The following is an 18,957-nucleotide window of genomic DNA, read 5'->3' on the forward strand; positions in this document are numbered from 1 at the left end:
GAGGACCTCGACAGACTCAAACTAGTTAGCCTGTGTGTTTGTACTCAAAAGAAATGCAGTTGCATTGAACCTGGAAGCCAGGGGCTGGATGATGTTAACACTGGTTCCTTGGGTCCCCAAGGAGAACCCATTGCTGTGAGGTAACCTGCTATGTCCAGCTGTTACTCCCAAGTTGACTGCCTCTGCAAGACTAACAGGGAGTCAGTACTTCTAGAAAACATGTGCTTTGGTGACTCCTGAGGACGAACAGTTAAGGTCTGTGTTTCCAGATGTTTCCAGTAGGAACTCCTGTCACTGAACTAATTTGGCTAAAGCCATTGAATTTGCCCCTCCCTCTGTGTCACTTAAGTCATGGCAAGAGCTGAGTCTAAAATTTTCTCTAAGTCATGAGGGCCTCAAATATAAGGTACAGTGAAAGATGTGTATTTCCTCAAGACCCTGTTTTGAAGAATGCAGCTTAAAATTGCTTAATCTAGCTTCCCACAGGTTTTAAACTGGAAATTTCCCAAATTAGGCGAGCTTCCAAGCTTTTATTTGCCTGAGTAGAAATTGTGATCATATTCTTTGTTGAATTTTTACTTTGTATGCATCTACTATAAAATTTGGAAATATATCACAAAAAAAAAAAAAAATAGAGAGAGCAGTATTGCAGGGCTTCCCAGGTGTCTCAGTGGTAAAGAATCCGCCTGCCATTGCAGAAAATGCAGGAGAAACAGGTTCGATCCCTGGATCAGAAAGATCCTCTGGAATAGGAAATGGTAACCCACTCCAGCATTCTTGCCTGGAAAATTCCATGGACAGAGTAGCCTGGCAGGCTATATAGTCCATGGGGTCACAAAGAGTTGGACGCAAAAGCAACTGAACACACTCGCATTACAGGTGTACTCTGAATTCCAGATCTTTACCAGGGCAACTTCAAACTCTAGTCCCTGTGACCTTTTGGATGGATTCTCGACCAATAAATACTATGTAGTGTCACATTGCCAGGGCTATGCTAAGGGAAGGGATATCAGCACATGGCCTAATGCCAGAGCCAGATCTAGAGCACTGGAAGGAATTAAGATGGGATGTTACACAAAGCAACGAGGAGCGATCTAAGGGTGGGACACAGGCCATAATTATGGAGAAGAGTCAAGGTTTATATCAAAAATGAAGGGAAAGGAAAACAACCTAAGAGTATGGAACAGATCTAACTTCCGCGTAGGAGAAAAACAGAAAAAAAAAAAAAAAGTACCAGCTTGCCAGTTGTGCCACATGAAAGCAGGAAAACAAGGCACTATGTCTATGTGTTTAATTTTTTAACATAGTGATACTATCACATCACACACACATAGCCCAAGAGATATATTAAAACATGACTCAAACGTAGATTAGCGTTTTTCTCCTCTTGGGAAAAAAGTCAAGAAGGACAAGGGCTCTACTTCTCCTTTAAGGTTTCGCTTGTTGGAAAACCAGACCCCAGTGGTTTATGTATGTACTTATGTGTATGTAGATTTAGTATGTTATTAAATTGCTGTTTTCATTAGCTGATGGAAATCTATTTTAAAAGATGAGTTTTGTAAGCTGTTTTAAATAAGAATGTAATCAATGATTATAGTATGTGGGGCCCTCTGCTTTAAATATTGAAATTTAGTAATTTCCAATTCCTATTAAATTCCTTATTATCAGAGAGGTTTCTCATAGAATTTATTTCTATTTTTGATACTCTCCATTGTTCAGGGGGAAATGTATTGGAATTTCAATGTTCTGAATAATCTATGCACTACAAATATAAATACTTCCTGGCTGATTGAGCCCCATTCTTCTGGCAAAGTGAAGAAGTGCTCTTGAAGAGACACATGTCTGACCTGAGCAGAAGACATGTGTTTAATTGCATTTGCCCCACAAACATCACTGAACACTTACTCTGGCCAGGCAATGTGTCGTGGCCAAGATCCAAAGATGACTCAGTGTGACAGACTGTTAGATGAACACTGAAGTCTCTTTCAGCTGGACAGCCTGCAGTGTTATGAAGCAGAGCAGTGGGAAAGGGAGGATTTGTCCATTTCCCACAGCAACCGTATGGAAGAGACTGCTCTCAGAATGTGGAGAATGTCAAAATCCGTGCCTTCAAGGATCTTACAGTCAAAAACCTCAAAGATGCAGTTAATCAGCTGCTAAATATTTATACATTAGGATATTAAGGAGGATTTCAGGGGACAGTTAAGGAGTCATTTTATAAGTAGCTCAAAAAATCATCTACATTTGTTTAATGCCCCACATATAGAGAATAAAAGCAAAGCGATATGCTCTGACAGAATTGGACCAAGGGTAAGCTCCATGGCTAAGACGGTAAATTCATGTTATTGTAACATAGAGGCAGAGACAGATAGCACAGGGGTCTCATTCAGTGAAAGAGGCCACACAGTACAAGCTGAACTTAGTAGCTGGCCATACACAGTGACAAAGATTCTCAAGAGCAATTAAAAATAAGGAAGAGATGGTAAAAGTGATGTTGAAAAGTAAAGGGAAGTAAATAGATAGGTTTCAGGGGTGGGAGGGAGCCTAGATGGCAACAACAACAACAAAAACAGTTAAATTAACTAGGGGTTGTCAAGAGCTGATTTAAGACATGATCTGTTTCCTAACAGGATGGAATATTGATATTTCCTTCATACAAAGTCCACCAAAAGGAAGAGAGAGGTGAAGAAGATAAAGAGAGGGGAAGACAAAGTTCAGAAAAATAAAGCAGAGAATGAACATTAAAGGAAAAGGAGAGAACCATACATAAACCCACATACTGGAAACTATAAGAATACTGGGGGAAAGGGAAATAATCAGAAGCTGCAGAAGGGAGGCGCAATGAGAGTAATTTAGGGAATAAAAGGCATTATGAAAAAGTCCAAGAATTAAGAAAAACTACACATGTGGATTAAAGTACAAATAGACTATGTGTAGCTGATAATTCATACAACATGAGGTCTACAGAGGTTGTAAAAAAAAATCAGTTTTTTAAAAGACATAAGACTATCCAAAGAGCATATACTTCAGGGGTTCTTCAATGATAAAGAGCAGGGGGAAAACTATATTAATTGTGAACCAGTGACAAGTGCAAAACTGTGGAATTTAGGATGATTTTTTGATTGGAAGATTCATTGCATGAGTGTAGATAAGACTAACATAAAGAAAAGATGGGATTTCTGAACATCAATGGATCTCTTCCCAACTCTTCTCCACTCCTTCCAGAAAAAGAAGAAAGGGAAACTTTAAAAATATTCCTTTGTCTCATTCTAAAAGAGCTTTATTGAGTTTTTCTGCTGTGCTCAATAGATCTGGAACTAAATTTAAAATAATCAAGAAATACATATTTAGACTCATGCATAAGAGCGAGTAAACCTGATAAGAATTAGGTGGTACTGATGCAAAGGGAGCTGGGGAGAATGTCACTAGCAATAACATAGCCAAACATTTCTAATCAGGCAAAGCAAAATATCAAAATTATGTTCTTACAGACTAAAAAATTTGATAGCGTTTTATGGAGGACAAACAAATCTCTCATTCCTCTGGGAGAAAATATTAAACATGATGAGATGATCATGGGAAAGGAAATTTAGCTCATTTTTCAAGATATAAGAAAATAAGAGGATATAGAGATTTTAATGATACAAAGAAAGTTCCCTTTTAAGTCTTTACAGAGCAAAACAGATATTCCTAAATACAGACATGATTAATGGAAGGCAACTATAATGGGGGATAAACAAAGATAAGAGGGCAATTTTAAAGGAAATGAAAAATAAATGAGACACAGACATGCAAAGAGACGAACTGATGTGTGAAGAAAAGATCAAAGTAGGAATAAACATATGACTTATATTCAACTGGGCATGGAAGAAGACATGTAAGGATGATGATACGTTCAGGCAACATGAAGATATTTTTGTACGTCTTCAAAATGAAGGCTGGAGACAGCAGGATATTTGATAGAACTAGTTCAAGACAGAAAAGTTACAAATTTATAATGAATATAAAAACAAAAGATTAAGGAAATTTTTAGTTCCGTTCAGTCACTCAGTCATGTCCAAATCTTTGTGACCCCATGGACTGCAGCACATGAGGCTTCCCTGTCCATCACCACTCCCGGAGTTTACTCAAACACATGACCATTGAGTTGGTGATGCCATCCAACCACCTCATCCTCTGTCGTCCCCTTCTCCTCCTGCCTTCAATCTTTCCCAGCATCAGGGTCTTTTCAAATGAGTCAGTTCTGCACATCAGGTGGCCAAGGAAACTTTATATGCTGAATAAGATAGAAGAAAAATCAGGGGCAACAGGTCCTAAAATCTTTAGGAACAACAATAATGGCAACATTATTTGTAGTGAGAGATTTTTATTTATCTTTAGTAAGTTTTAGACCAAGTTTTTGAAAAGTAAAAAATAATGCATGAATGTTTAGTTAATTCAATAAATTGATAAATATTGCAGTTAATATTCTGTTATTAAAGAATATATGAACATAAATATTTCCTCATCCAAAAAACTAAAAAAAAGAGAGGTGGGAGGAGATTTAGAAAGAAGGAATTAACAAAACAAAAACCCAAGCTAATTGAGGAAAAATCTTAAGGTTAGTATAAATGACGTTCTATGTAGTTCTGTAGCAACGAATTCCTAGGAAAACATCATTTACCAAAATGAACCCAGAGAAATGGAAGATATTTAATAGAAGATATTGAAAAAATGATTGAAAAATTACAGTTTCTTTAGAAAGTGCCAGGTCCAGATAGTTTCACAACTTACTCTTGCAAACTCAAGTGGGAAAACAAAACACTAAACATTTTATTTGAAATTGATCGAATACATTTCTTATGAAAGTTATTTGCTTTCTGCATTTTTTAAGAGTACCTCTGGTCTCATTTTGAAAGTAATACAATAAAACTTCTCTCAAATGAATTGTAAGGGGGAGAGTATAATGAGTTCTATAATTTACTTTTTAAATGAGTTAAAGCAATCAAGAGAGAACTTCCACAAACTCTCCTCATCCACCCACCTACTTGCCTCAGGGCTCTGTATTTTCTCTGCCTTCTCCCATGTCCACACTCCTTTCTTATCACAGCAAAGAGCATCACCCCCTCTTGCACCTTAGAGCACAATCTTTTTTGGCCCTCAAGGGAACTGTCCCAGGAATTCTCTCTCTTCTATCCTACATCAACAATTTTTCTATTTTTTAAATTAACTCTTTCTTTATTCATTTTTGGCTGTGCTGGGTCTTCGTTGCTGTGCGACCTCAGTAGTTGTGGCTCCTGGGCTCTAGAGCACATGCTCAACTGTTATGGCACGTGGGCTTAGTTGTTCTGTGGCATGTGGGCTCTGCCTAGATCAGGAATCAGACTCTTTACCAATCTTCATCAAAGATTCTTTACCACTGAGCCACCAGGGAAGCCCCAATTTTTCTATTCTTACTAGATCACTGTCATCAGCTTAAAATCCTGCACGCACACACACACATGTGTATATATATATATATATATATACACACACATATATATATAATATTTATGCATGTATGCTTGCTAGGTCGCTTCAGTCGTGTCCGACTCTGCAGCCCTCTGGACTGTAGCCCACCAAGCTCCTCTGTCCCTGGGATTCTCCAGGCAAGAATACTGGAGTGGGTTGCCATGCCCTCCTCCAGGGGATCTTCCCAACCCAGGGATCGAACATGCTTCTCCTATGGCTCCTGCATTGCAGGCAGATTCTTTACCATTGAGCTGCAGGGGAAGCTCATAATATCTAGATATTTGCTTAATTTTTCCTCTCCACCACTATTCCATTTTTCCCCTCTTTATAGCATGACTCTCTAAAGACTTATCTCCAGTTTCTCTTTTTCCATTTTCCCTTGAAGCAGTAGGCTCCAACACTCCACTGAAATTACTCTCATGAAGTCACTGGTGACCTACATGTTTCTAAAGCCAATAGTCAGTCCTCAGGCCTCACTGCATTTGAGCTATTAGAAGCATTTGACACAGATGATCAGTGTCCCCTGATTAAAATATCTCTTTTACTTGACTTCTAGAACACAACACAGCCTGCTCTACATCTCTGGTTACTTCTTGCTAGTTCTTTCTCACCTGCACGACCTCCAAAAGCTCTGGACTTATTCGTTGGACTTCTCACCTACAATTACCATTGTGATCTCAAATACTATATATGGAGTTTTGGCTCGCACACTGTATATCCAGTTCAAACCTCCTTCCTAAACTCCAGAATTCTCCACCTACCTACTTAGCAACTCCGTTTGGATGTCAGTGAACTATCTCAAACTTAACATTAGCGACCAAACTCCTGGTGGTTCTCACCCACCTCACAACCCAATTCTTCTACAGTTTTCTTTATTACACTTGATGGCGACTCTATCATTCCAATTTCTCAGGGCAAAAACCTTGGTGTCATTCTTACGCTTCCTTTTCCTAGCAACTATGTCTGAGCCTTCAGCAAATCCTGTCAGTTGTAGCTTCACAATTTATCATGATCCAACTAATTTTTCTCACCTCTACTGCTGCTACCTCAGCTTAAACCATCATCAACTTTTGTCTGATATTTGAAACAGCTCCCTAACTGCTTTTTCTGCTTCTGCCTTTGTCTCTCCGTAGTCCATTCTCAACACAACACTGTGACAAGCCTGTTAAAACGCAGGTCATATCATATCACTTCTCTGCTCGAAACCCACCAGTGGCTTTCCATCTCACATAAAGAAGAAACAAAGGCCTTACAGTGACCCTCAAAATCCTATTTTCCCCACCCCTCCCCCCACAAGTTTCCTCGGACCTCATCTTTAGCTCCCCTCTTACTCAGTCCCTTAGTACTTCCTCAAACATACCAGACACAGTCCCTCTCAAGGACATTGGACTCCTAGCTCCCTATACAGGAATGTTCTTTACCCAGAGATGCTCTTGGTCAGCTCCTTCCCCTTCTTCAGCCCTTTACACAAATATCACCTTCTCCTGGCTTCCCTAACCTAAAATTCCACACTACCACCACCAGCCCTGATACATCTTACATCTTTTCTCTATTTTTTTGCTTCTGCACTTAGCACTAATATCCCATTCATATTCCCCATTTATAATGTTTATTCTGTCCCCTCAATAGGATAGAAGCTACATAGATCTTTATTCCTTTGTTCACTACTGTATCTCTTAGAACTTACAGCAGTGCCTGGCAAAAGTACTGTTGAGTGAATAAATGATTGATTTGCTGATGTATTATTTGGTTAGCATCTTTGTTCATTTGTTTTAATAAGAAAATCTTTTAATTAGTAGGCCAAGTTTTGTATACAAATGTGGCTTCTAAAAGATCTTAAATACATTAAACACTGATCTTGCTTATATTTGTGAACTGTCTCAAAAACATTTTTTACATACTTTGAAGAGTTCAGATTTTATCTCAGCGCCTACTCAAATAAACACATGTTCTTAATTAGTGACATAATTGGGAACTTTTACTGAAGTAACAAGTTACCTCCATGCCAGTTAACCAATGAGCTTTATTCTTTCAAGCAGAATGATATCTTGAGAGACCTGCTGATAAATATACACATATACCTGAAATGCTTTGTTAAACACTCACTACGCGCCAGATTCTCACTCATGGAGTGAGATCAAGACTCTTATCATACCATGGCAAAGATATTGTATTAATCTTCTAAGTGGTCTCCTGATCATTATCTCTTCCTTCCTGTGTATACATTGTGCCCACTTGCCGAGGAGAATCATCAGTGCAGACTTATGGTTATATCATTGCTCTACTTGGATACCTTCATGACTCCCCTTTTCCTGTTAAATAAAATCCAGTCCATAAAATGGACATGCGAAACATCTAGAGTCCAGTTACAACCTGAATATGTCTCTATTCTGCTCTCCTATAAGATTGTTATAGTTACCATTCTTGTTAAATTTCCCACCTCCTTACCTTCCCTCATAATACTTGAACTGGAAGATCTATTGAGAATTCATAGCTAGACTGGAGCGGTAGTATGATCAGCACAGAATGTAGTGGTATTATTGATACCTCTGATCCAGGTTCTAAATTACTATTAGAGGAATTTGATACTACATTTCTCTTTTTCCCACATTTATCTGATACGCAAGCAAATACTCCAGGTCTTATTTATATGACCTTCCAACAAGCCAAGTTTTATACACCCTTAGTATAGTTTGTGAATTAAATGGAACCCTGTACATTTGACCCTCTTAAAATCACTACTTTTCTTTTGGAAACTATTATATCTCCTGATTATGCCATTTTCTCCACTTCTGTTATTACTTAGCCCTTGTCACCTTAAGCCCCTTGTGAAATAAGCAGAGAGAGAGGAAGCCAGGGGAGGAAAGGAGAAGCATTCATCCTCACATCTGAAACTGTTCTCAGCCTGCATCTCCTTCCAAACTGTTTCCCACTTAGCTAACAAGAAAACAAGATCTTTCTAAAATCAAATCTGATGATCCTGTCCCTCCCAGAAAAATTCTCTCAATGACTATTATATTCATCATGATCTTAGTCCTTTTGTACTTAATTTCCCACCCTCACCTCCAGTCTTATTTCTCAGCACTCATCATCAAGCAGCTTGCTCTCTCTGTCTCTGGCTTTTGCACACAAATCTCCCTGGGCTGACAGCATCAGTCCCTAGCTTCTCTTCCTGCTTAACTATAATTCCTTCTTCAAGATTCAGCTCTCTAAGATTTCCTTCATTTTATCTCATATTTGCCTTTGAAATCTCTCATTATTACTTCAGTTAAATTGATAAGCATTGTCTCACAATCACCTATCATCCTATTTAGTTAAATATTCAAACCTTTTAATATTTTTGACAACTTTCCCAAATCAAATTCTAAATAAAATCTCCTTACACATGAAAAAAATACATACAATGTCAAAATCATATGATTGTTCCAATGATTGCTCCTATTTTTCTTTCAAAATATCATTTAACATGCATTTACATTTGATATTTCAAGATAAGGAGAGCCTGGAGCAGAAGAAGGGCAAATCATTGTTAATGTGATCTGCAGCTTAGTGATGATGAGTTTAAAAGTATACTCTTTCTATACTTACATCTTTGCTTGTCTCTCTGCAAATGTTACTATTTGGTTATGTGGCTTTTCAAAGTAAAGCATTTGTTTTAATAAGTTTGGTTTCCTATATGCTATGGAATTGCACTGAACTCCAAAGTAGTGATTATTGGTGAGAATTATATAGCAAACAGTAGAACTGTCCTGAGTCAATATTGTTGATTAGACAAAGTTTGTCTTCAGTGTATTTAGTGTGCATATGAAATTCCTAGGGCTTCCCTGGTGGCTTGGTGTAGAAGAATCTACCTGCAATGTGGAAGACTTGGGTTCAACCCCTGAGTTGGGAAGATCCCATGGAGAAGGAAATGGCAACCCACTCCAGTATTCTTGCCTGGAGAATCCCATGGACGGAGGAGCCTGGTGGGCTACAGTCCATGGGGGTCACAAAGAGTTAGACATGACTGAGCAACTTAACACTTCACTTCACGTGAGATTCTTATCTTCAGGGACTTCTGCCTCAGGAAGTAAAATTTCTTACAATCCCCCTCCCCCACAAAAAAAAAGACTCAGCTCTCATACCTCCTCCTCTGAGAAGCCTTTCTTGTCACCCCTATAGAGGAATTTGCAGGTGCCCTTGCTTTCTGTTCCAGTCAGTTCAGTCGCTCAGTCATGTCCGACTCTTTGCGACCCCATGGCCTGCAGCACATGAGGCTTCCCTGGCCATCACCAACTCCCAGAGCTTACTCAAACTTATGTCCATAGAGTCAGTGATGCCATCCAACCACCTCATCCTCTGTCTTCCCCTTCTCCTCCTGCCTTCAGTCTTTCCCAGCATCAGGGTCTTTTCCAGTAAGTCAGTTCTTCGTATCAGGTGGCCAAAGTATTGGAGTTTCAGCTTCAGTCTTCAACTTCAGTCTGAAGCTTCAGTTCCAGCTTCAGTCCCTCCAATGAACACCCAGGACTGATCTCCTTTAGGATGGACTGGTTGGATCTCCTTGCAGTCCAAGGGACTCTCAAGAGTCTTCTCCAAATGCCCCCCAGTTCTGCCTCCATCAGGGTGCTCATTACACTGGTTTAGAATTGCCTGTTTGCTTTTCTCTCTCCCCATTGTGAGACTTTGAGTTCCTTAAGAATAATGAGTGTGTCTTTCATCTTTAAAACTCATACTAAGAACGGTACCTGGTATATATTTGTATCAGTTTACCTTGCCAATAAAGTTGTTATTCCTGATTTTCCTTTTTCTTGTTCATCCAAGAAGAGTCCAGGGCAAGATAAAAAGGAACATGTTAGAAATAAGTATGCAAAAGCAAGATTTCAACATTGTAATCTTTTAACTAATATATGAGTATTCAAACTTTGCTACACATTGCCATTCCATTATAAAGAATACATGGTGAATGTGATAATAACTAAGGCTATTAATGAGATTATTTTACTTTTTCTGTAAAACTGAAAATAAAATAGAAATAATCCATCATAAACGGGAATTCTCTGAGACCAAATTTCTTGGTGCCAATTCCATAGTGAAACAAACACTGGAATTTTCCAGTCTTGGGAATGGAAGACATTTAGATCCTGATTGATATGTCTTTCAGTGACAGATGAATGCCTCAGAGACAGCTGAGCACTGTTCTTTAGTTATGGCCATGTTGAATGTCATTTAACATCGACAATGAGGAATAAGTTTTACTGGAATGATGGAGTTAATCTCTGAAAGATTCCCGAAACCGTCTTTTCTGAGATAATTTAAGTATATATTTATTCAGTGGTAGCCCTTGGTATGGAGAAGGCAATGGCACCCCACTCCAGTACTCTTGCCTGGAAAATCCCACTGATGGAGGAGCCTGATGGGCTGCAGTCCATGGGGTCGCTAAGAGTCGGACACGACTGAGCAACTTCACTTTCACTTTTCACTTTCACGCATTGGAGAAGGAAATGGCAACCCACTCCAGTGTTCTTGGCTGGAGAATCCCAGGGATAGGGGAGCCTGGTGGGCTGCCATCTCTGGGGTCGCACAGAGTCGGACACTACTGAAGCGACTTAGCAGCAGCAGCAGTGCTTAGTAGGTCCATCCAATTAAAATAATCATTAAGCCCCATATATTCTTAAAATAATAAAGAGTTTCTTTTTCTACAACTTTGCTTTTCTGATCACTAAATTGACCAAGTAAAATTAACCTATTTACTAATAACTATTTTATTCCCTAGGCTATATCCATGTGTGTGTGTATGTGTGTGCGTGTGATAACAAATCTAATAGTAGATTGCTCATCAGAAACACAATTATAGTCATTCTTCTGTTCTACTACCTAGGTAATTATCGATTGATTAATCTGTATATTTTAATGATTTGGTTCTCTACTTCCGTAAAGAAGCAGAAAACTGTTTTAAAATCTAAGATAATGGAGACTTTTACTTGTTGCAAAATAGAATTCATTTTAAGTGGTAGAGTCCCACAAGGGAGTGCTAATGTGAATAATTACTATTATACACAATCTACCAAAATGAGCAGTTATATGGCATTTAGTGATGGAAGGATCTTCAAATGTGATTTACATTTATATCTTTAATGAAAATTAGTACATTTTTCACACTTTCTGATTTCTCTATGTTTCTTCTGTGGCAATGTAACTTCCTACTACTGGTATTTGCATTTGTAAATTACAGAGTAATTTGTGGTGATCAATAGATTAATGTATTTTGCTAAGGACCTAGACTTGTATCATCCAACTCTTCACAAAAATCTTCTATGTTACAGTCCACATTTCAATTTAATTTCTTTTAATTTGAAATGTGTCTTGAGTACCGTCTATGAGTTTATCATAATGCAATACTTTGTGTCTCCAACTGCAAAAGTTCTATTAAAAGACTAGGAAAAGTGATTGGGGATGGCCTTGATTGAAAAAATTTAAAAGACATTAAATTACCATATCTGGAACATTTGTTCTATGTCTAAAGGTATAGTATATACTTCACATGAATTATTTCTAACCCTTACAGTGGAAGTAATTTACAAATAAAAATGTAATTATTTCCCCTACTTTGCTGATGACAAAACTGAAGCTTAGAGTTCAGTAAATCCGTGTCCAAGGACAATGCTAGAAGGTGGGTGGACTAATATTCTAACACAAGTGTGTCTGATGTCAAACTGTGGCCTTTCATTCTGACATAATTAAGAGTACAGAGATACCACAGCCTGTATGTTACCCCTTTTGTCTCTTCTTCCAAAATTCAAGAAAGACAGAGACTTTGACCAAGCATTTTCCTGCCTTTTCCATAGCAGAACGTGTACTGACAGTGCCTTGGTTCACAGGGTTAGGAATCAGTACATCATTCAGCTGGTAATTTTCCTTTCTTTGACTTCTGGCAGAAGCTCTCTCTAGAGCCAGAGCCAATTGTTTTTCTCTAATGACTTAGAGGGAGGTTAGCCTGAGGCTGTCCTGGGAACTGCAAGTCTGTTTATCATCTTTTTCTTTATTCTATGGATGGTATCCAACATGCAGCTTTGACTGGCCTCATGGGAACAGACATGGTGATTATTTTCACTCTAAAAGGAGAAACACCAATAATAAGATTTGGCTATTTTCTAGAATTATGAATATAATGTTAAGCAATTATTAAAGTATATGCATACTTATTAAAACTTATTCCTTGCACCAAAGATATTTATTGAGCTGATTTATTTACAGTTGAATGTAGTGAACAGTAGAAATGAGATATGTTAAAGATGCTGAGAACTTCCATAGCTTGGAAACTTGTGAGACTATATAATTAACCATTTATAACAAATTAATTAACAGACCCCTTAACTAGGAATAAAGATTTGGAGTAAGACCATAAGTCAAACACCCAGTCCAGGTATTAGAACATGGGGATAAGATTTCATTTGTTCAATGAAATAGGACTCTTCTTCTAGAAATATTCCAGCTTATTAATTCCTTAAGTAATTATAGGCAATGCCTTTTGAAACATAGGTCTTTTTATTAAGACAGAGAAGCAAAGATGGGCACTACTTCCTGACTTTGCCCTCACCCCTCTTCCTTACTTTCTGCCTTTACTCCTCTTTGCCAGGTTTCTAGCCAACACCACTTTCAGAGGCCTCAGTGGTTCCATCAAAGTGAAAGGTTCCACTATCATCAGCGCAGAAAACAACTTTTTCATCTGGAATCTGCAAAATGACCCCATGGGAAAGCCAATGTGGACACGCTTGGGCAGCTGGCAGAGGGGGAAGATTGTCATGGACTATGGAATATGGCCAGAGCAAGCCCAGAGGCACAAAACCCACTTTCAGCACCCAAGTAAGCTACACTTGCGAGTGGTTACGCTGATAGAGCATCCATTTGTCTTCACAAGGGAGGTTGATGATGAAGGCTTGTGCCCTGCTGGCCAACTCTGTCTAGACCCCATGACTAATGATTCTTCCATGTTGGACAGCCTTTTTAGCAGCCTCCATAGCAGTAATGATACAGTGCCCATAAAATTGAAGAAGTGCTGCTATGGATATTGCATTGATCTCCTGGAAAAACTAGCAGAAGACATGAACTTTGACTTTGATCTCTATATTGTTGGAGATGGCAAATATGGAGCCTGGAAAAATGGGCACTGGACTGGGCTGGTGGGTGATCTCCTAAGTGGGTCAGCCCACTTGGCAGTCACTTCCTTCAGCATCAATACTGCACGAAGCCAGGTGATAGATTTCACCAGCCCTTTCTTCTCCACCAGCTTGGGCATCTTAGTGAGGACACGAGACACAGCAGCTCCCATCGGAGCCTTCATGTGGCCACTCCACTGGACAATGTGGCTGGGGATTTTTGTGGCTCTGCACATCACTGCCATTTTCCTCACTCTCTATGAATGGAAAAGCCCCTTTGGCATGACTCCCAAGGGGCGGAATAGAAGTAAAGTTTTCTCCTTCTCTTCAGCCTTGAATGTCTGTTATGCTCTCTTGTTTGGTAGAACAGCAGCTATCAAACCTCCAAAATGCTGGACTGGAAGGTTTCTGATGAACCTTTGGGCCATTTTCTGTATGTTTTGCCTTTCAACATACACGGCGAATTTGGCTGCTGTCATGGTAGGTGAGAAGATCTATGAAGAGCTTTCTGGAATACATGACCCTAAGGTAATACTTCTTTTCACTCTAGATTTCCTGATTGTCCATTTTAACTCTGTATATTGTGTCTTACGCTGTAGTAGTTTATATGCTTTCATCTAACACAGAATATTCTCTGAACCATCTGTAGAGATTAGTCCAAAAAGTCTGTTGCCTAATTGCACTAAATATTTCATTGCTTTATTAAATGAAACAAAAAGAGTGAGGGATGTTTTTAGGAGATTTTATTCCAAAGAAAGTTTCATAGAAACGTCTATTAGTGCAGTTTTTTCCTTGCATTAGTTAACCATCTGGCAGAATGGCTATCAGGGAATAGTCTTACAAAGTATTTTCACCCAAAGTAAAACTTAAAAAACTGATTAATTACCTCTCCTTGGAATTAATGGAAATAAATAATAAGGTCCAAATTTAAATAGTAAAGAATCCTTTTTCATCATGAAAAATTATAAAATGGAAAGAACTAACATTTTATCATAAGCACTCAAAGTCAGAAAGCTAGAAAACTCAGTGCATATAGCCAAGGAGTACTAAGCCAACTGAGCTGGCAAGATTGACTAGGAAGAGAATGTCCTTTTGGGTAAAAAAGGCTGATCACCTTAGGGCTGGAGGATGATGTCAACAGTCACATTACAATGTCCAAGAATATTCAAGAAAATCATCTCTATTCTAGGCTACCTTTGATATTCTAGACATCTGACCCTATGAAGAAAGGAGGAGGGTAGGGTTCAGGTAAGCAGGTAAAGCAGTGGTGATACTTGAGTAAACAGCCATGTCTGTTTGGTGACAAGACCTCTTTCAGTGACTACAAGTATGGCGAACTTGGCCAACCTAGTGGGAATGGAGAGGAGGGGGTTGTCAGGGCTCAAAACAATAAGAAAAGGAGTCAAGGGAGTACTACAGTCCCAGTGGGGAACAGAATGCAGATCTAGAACAGACATGTATTCCAATCTGTAGAACCCATCTACAAGAGACTGGAGAAAGCTGCAATTCAAGGAACATACCCAGGACACACTGTGTTAAAGCATCTTGAGCTAAGCTGAGCATTTCAAACTGTGAAACATCACCATGACTTTCCAAATATCCCTTTTCACATCAAATATCATAATATTGAACCCTTTACCATATATTTTTATCAAACATTTAAAATTAATTGCACAGAGAATGAACAGATAGGACATTTACTATTTTTGTTAAATGGTAAGGTGGCCCAGAGGGCTACTGGCAGCTTTAGAGAATTCTCATAAATAGTTTGGATTAGGATATATGGTCTGTTCTGCAAACAAACGAATGTGAGAAATTTGACCCATATACTGAAAACCTGCTTAATACATGTGAACCTCATGAAAAGATTCAGCAAACAATGGATCATTGACTGGGCAATGAATTATATTTGCTTCTTAATGTGCGGTCAGGACTTTAGGTTGTCGTCTGGATTTAGCGAACACAAATAAGTTCCATAGTATAAATATATGTGTTACCCTAACGAGAGATTTGGTGATGCTTCAGCTTTCATATTGTACTGGTATTAGCAGCCTCTGTTTATTCTTTGCCCCAAGAGGTCTGTGGATCTCCCAAAAGTTTACCATCTTAATAGAGGCTTACTCAATTTTTTTTTTTTTTGCAGTAATCTTGCAATGTGATTCTTAAATTACAAATTCAACTTGGAAACCCATCAATCCAATCTAGTATAAGAGACAATATATGTGCTGGTTGTTGTGAAAATTCTGGACCATTATCATATGTAAAAAGGTGAACATAATACTGACTAGAGTTTTATTAATCAGAAACAAAGATTATCAAAATTTTCATGGATGTTATGCATGAGAAACCTGAAGCAATGATTATCTTAAGGATTAAAAGGAAAAGCATAACAATAAACCATACACAGCAGTAAAACAGTTTTTTTTTTTTAAGCAAAAAGAAACGCTCATTCCATTCCCAATAAAAAGGTCACATTTTTATAAACCTAACCCAGCCCTCCAGACAAAGTGAGAGGAAATCAGTTCATTTTAATCACTCAGTCATGTCCGACTGTTTGAGACTCCATGGAGTGTAGCACATCAGGCTTCCCTGTCCATCACCAGCTCCCAGAGCCTGCTCAAACTCATATCCATCAAGTCGGTGACGCCATCCAACCATCTCATCCTCCTTTTTAATATGTTGTCTGGGTTTAACATGCTGTGAGAGGAAATGGACAATGTCAACTTTGTGTTACATTTACTAAGGTCCTAATGAAGTAGACAAACCTAAATCTAAAACATTTTCAATTTTAGATAATAAATGAATTTTCACTAAGTTTCCCCAAAATATATGTCTCTTTCCTAATGTTTAAAGTCTCTCACTTCTTTTCCGTATAAAAACACCTAGATTATTTGATTAAGAAATACCCAACATCTGAACTTTTGGTGAATAAAGTTGGTGACAGAATTGTTCAATTTTCATCCAAATGTGTGGTATTATGCAGAAAACATAATGATCTCATCTTCCCAATGACAGGCATAATCAAAAAAATTTCCATACCTTTCAGTCACTCAGCATTCATTCTTAAATATATTCCACTCACTCACATGAGCTCTTTTCTCTCCTGCCAATGCTCAATTCTTTGAGTGATTTTATCTTTTTTCTCTTTTACACTAAACAATGTGGAAAATGCAGAAGCAGAAAAGTAGAAGAGAAAAGATTTTAAAAAAAGATTAAAACACAAGGAAAAACAACTTAGAAATTTATAAGTGTTGGTAGGATTGAAAATTGGTACAGCCACTATTGAAAACAGTCAGAAGGTCCTCAAAACACTAAAAGTTGAACTAACAAAGAAAAAGGTATAAGCATGCCAAAGTTTAGAAACAAGTGAAACACATCAAATTTCAAAGAAAGGGTAATTGCCTTCAATGGAAGGCTTAATTAATAAGATCATAGCATCTGGCCCCATCACTTCAAGGCAAATAGATGGGGAAACAGTGGAAACAGTGACAGACTTTATTTTTGGGGGCTCCAAAATCACTGCAGATGGTGATTGCAGCCATGAAATTAAGACATTTGCTGCTTGGAAGAAAAGTTATGACCTACCTAGAAAGCATATTAAAAAGCAGAGACATTAATTTGCCAGCAAAGGTCCATCTAGTCAAAGCTATAGTTTTTCTAGTAGTCATGTATGGATGTGAGAGTTGGACCATAAAGAAAGTTGAGCGCCAAAGAATTGATGCTTTTGAACTGTGGTGTTGGAGAAGACTATTGAGAGCCCTTGGACTGCAAGGAGATCCAACCAGTCCATCCTTAAGGAAATCAGTCCTGAATATTCATTGGAAGGACAGATGCTGAAGCTGAAACTCCCAATACTTTGGCCATGCAATGAGAAGAACTGACTAATTTGAAAAGATCCTGATGCTGGGAAAGATTGGAGGTAGGAGGAGAAGGGGATGACAGAGGATGAGATGTTTGGATGGCATCACCAACCATCATGTCAATGGACATGAGTTTGAGTAAACTCCAGGAGTTGGTGATGGACAGGGAGACCTAGTGTGCTGCAGTCCATGGGTTTGCAAAGAGTCGGACACAACTAAGTGACTGAACTGTCTGACTAATTAATAAGATAAACTGTGTTCTTATTCTTGAAAAAGATTTGGAATTTGAATATCTGCATCAAGGAAGAAAGAATGGACAACAGAACAAACTACTTGGAGGTAGAACATATGAGACATAGTCAGGATATCTTGAAGAGTTCACTTTAGCCACAGCATGAAAGGAAGAAGAAGATCTAAGTCTGAAAAGTAACTTTGGTTGAGATATCAGAGGATCTTTGACATTGGGCTAGAGATCCATTGACATTTTTGAACAGTGGAATAGCACAGAGAAGCAGAATCCATTTAGAATGGTTGTTTCAACAGTAGCAATTAAACACAATTAGAAGAGAAAGACAGTGTTGGAGCTGGAGAACGAGTTGGAGTTACGGATATTGTCACTGATAGAAGAGTCAAGAAACATTGTAGTGACCAGATCAGTTATCATTGTTGTTTAGTTGCTAGGTCATATCTGACTCTTTTGCAACCCCATGGATGTAGCCCACCAGGCTCCTCTGTCCATGGGATTTTCCAGGCAAGAATACTGCAGTAGGTTGCCATTTCCTTCTCCAGGGGATCTTTCTAACTCAGGGATCAAACCCGTGTCTCCTGCATTGGCAGGCAGAGTCTTTACAACTGAGCCACCCGGGAAGCCCAGCCAGATCAGTAGTTATCTATTCAGCTCCATTCAGAACTTGGCAATTAACTGGATGTGAGAGTCAACAGAGTCAAACGTGCAAAGCTGCAGGCCTGAGTGTATAAAATGATGGTACCATTCAGGGAAGCAGAAAAGGCAGTTTATAAACTGGAAATTATGCTGATCAGTTCAGTTTCATACTTTGCATTTTAAAATCTGTGTTGGGCATCCAGGTGAAATCCAGCAGGCACTGGGAAATATGGAGCCAGATTTCAGGAGTGACATTGACACTGTTGGGAATCTGGAGCAGAGAGGTGACATTGTGTATTAAAGCACTGTGGGGAGTATGAGATCCCCAAGGAAGAAGGCACTAGGGAGAAAAATTGTCATTCGAGGAGAAGTAGCAGGCATAAAGTTGGCATATGGTTTTGCAGAGAGACGAGCTGAAAGTTGAGGAGATAAAAGTAACTTGAAGCAAAATCATGCAGGCTCTTGAATGCTTCTCGGTAGACTGAATTTTAACTCCTTGAGATGAAGATTGACATTATCCCATCTACTAAGGTTATTATAGAGAGGACAAAGATCAGTGTCCAGTCCAAACCATGAGAATTAGCATGTA

The 18,957-nt window shown here is 38.6% G+C and overlaps 1 protein-coding gene across 2 annotated transcripts in view; it reads left to right on the forward strand.

Annotated features, from left to right (window-relative positions):
- Window positions 1-18,957, forward strand: part of GRIN3A (glutamate ionotropic receptor NMDA type subunit 3A) — a 202,607-nt gene that overhangs the window by 65,766 nt on the left and 117,884 nt on the right. For both annotated transcript variants that reach the window (XM_004004040.5, XM_060409005.1), the window contains one exon: window positions 13,106-14,153. In XM_004004040.5, the coding sequence (XP_004004089.2) occupies window positions 13,106-14,153 (1,048 nt within the window). The remainder of the gene's footprint in view (window positions 1-13,105; window positions 14,154-18,957) is intronic.

Source organism: Ovis aries, chromosome 2, assembly GCF_016772045.2.
Source record: "Ovis aries strain OAR_USU_Benz2616 breed Rambouillet chromosome 2, ARS-UI_Ramb_v3.0, whole genome shotgun sequence".
In the NCBI taxonomy this organism is placed as follows: domain Eukaryota; kingdom Metazoa; phylum Chordata; class Mammalia; order Artiodactyla; family Bovidae; genus Ovis; species Ovis aries.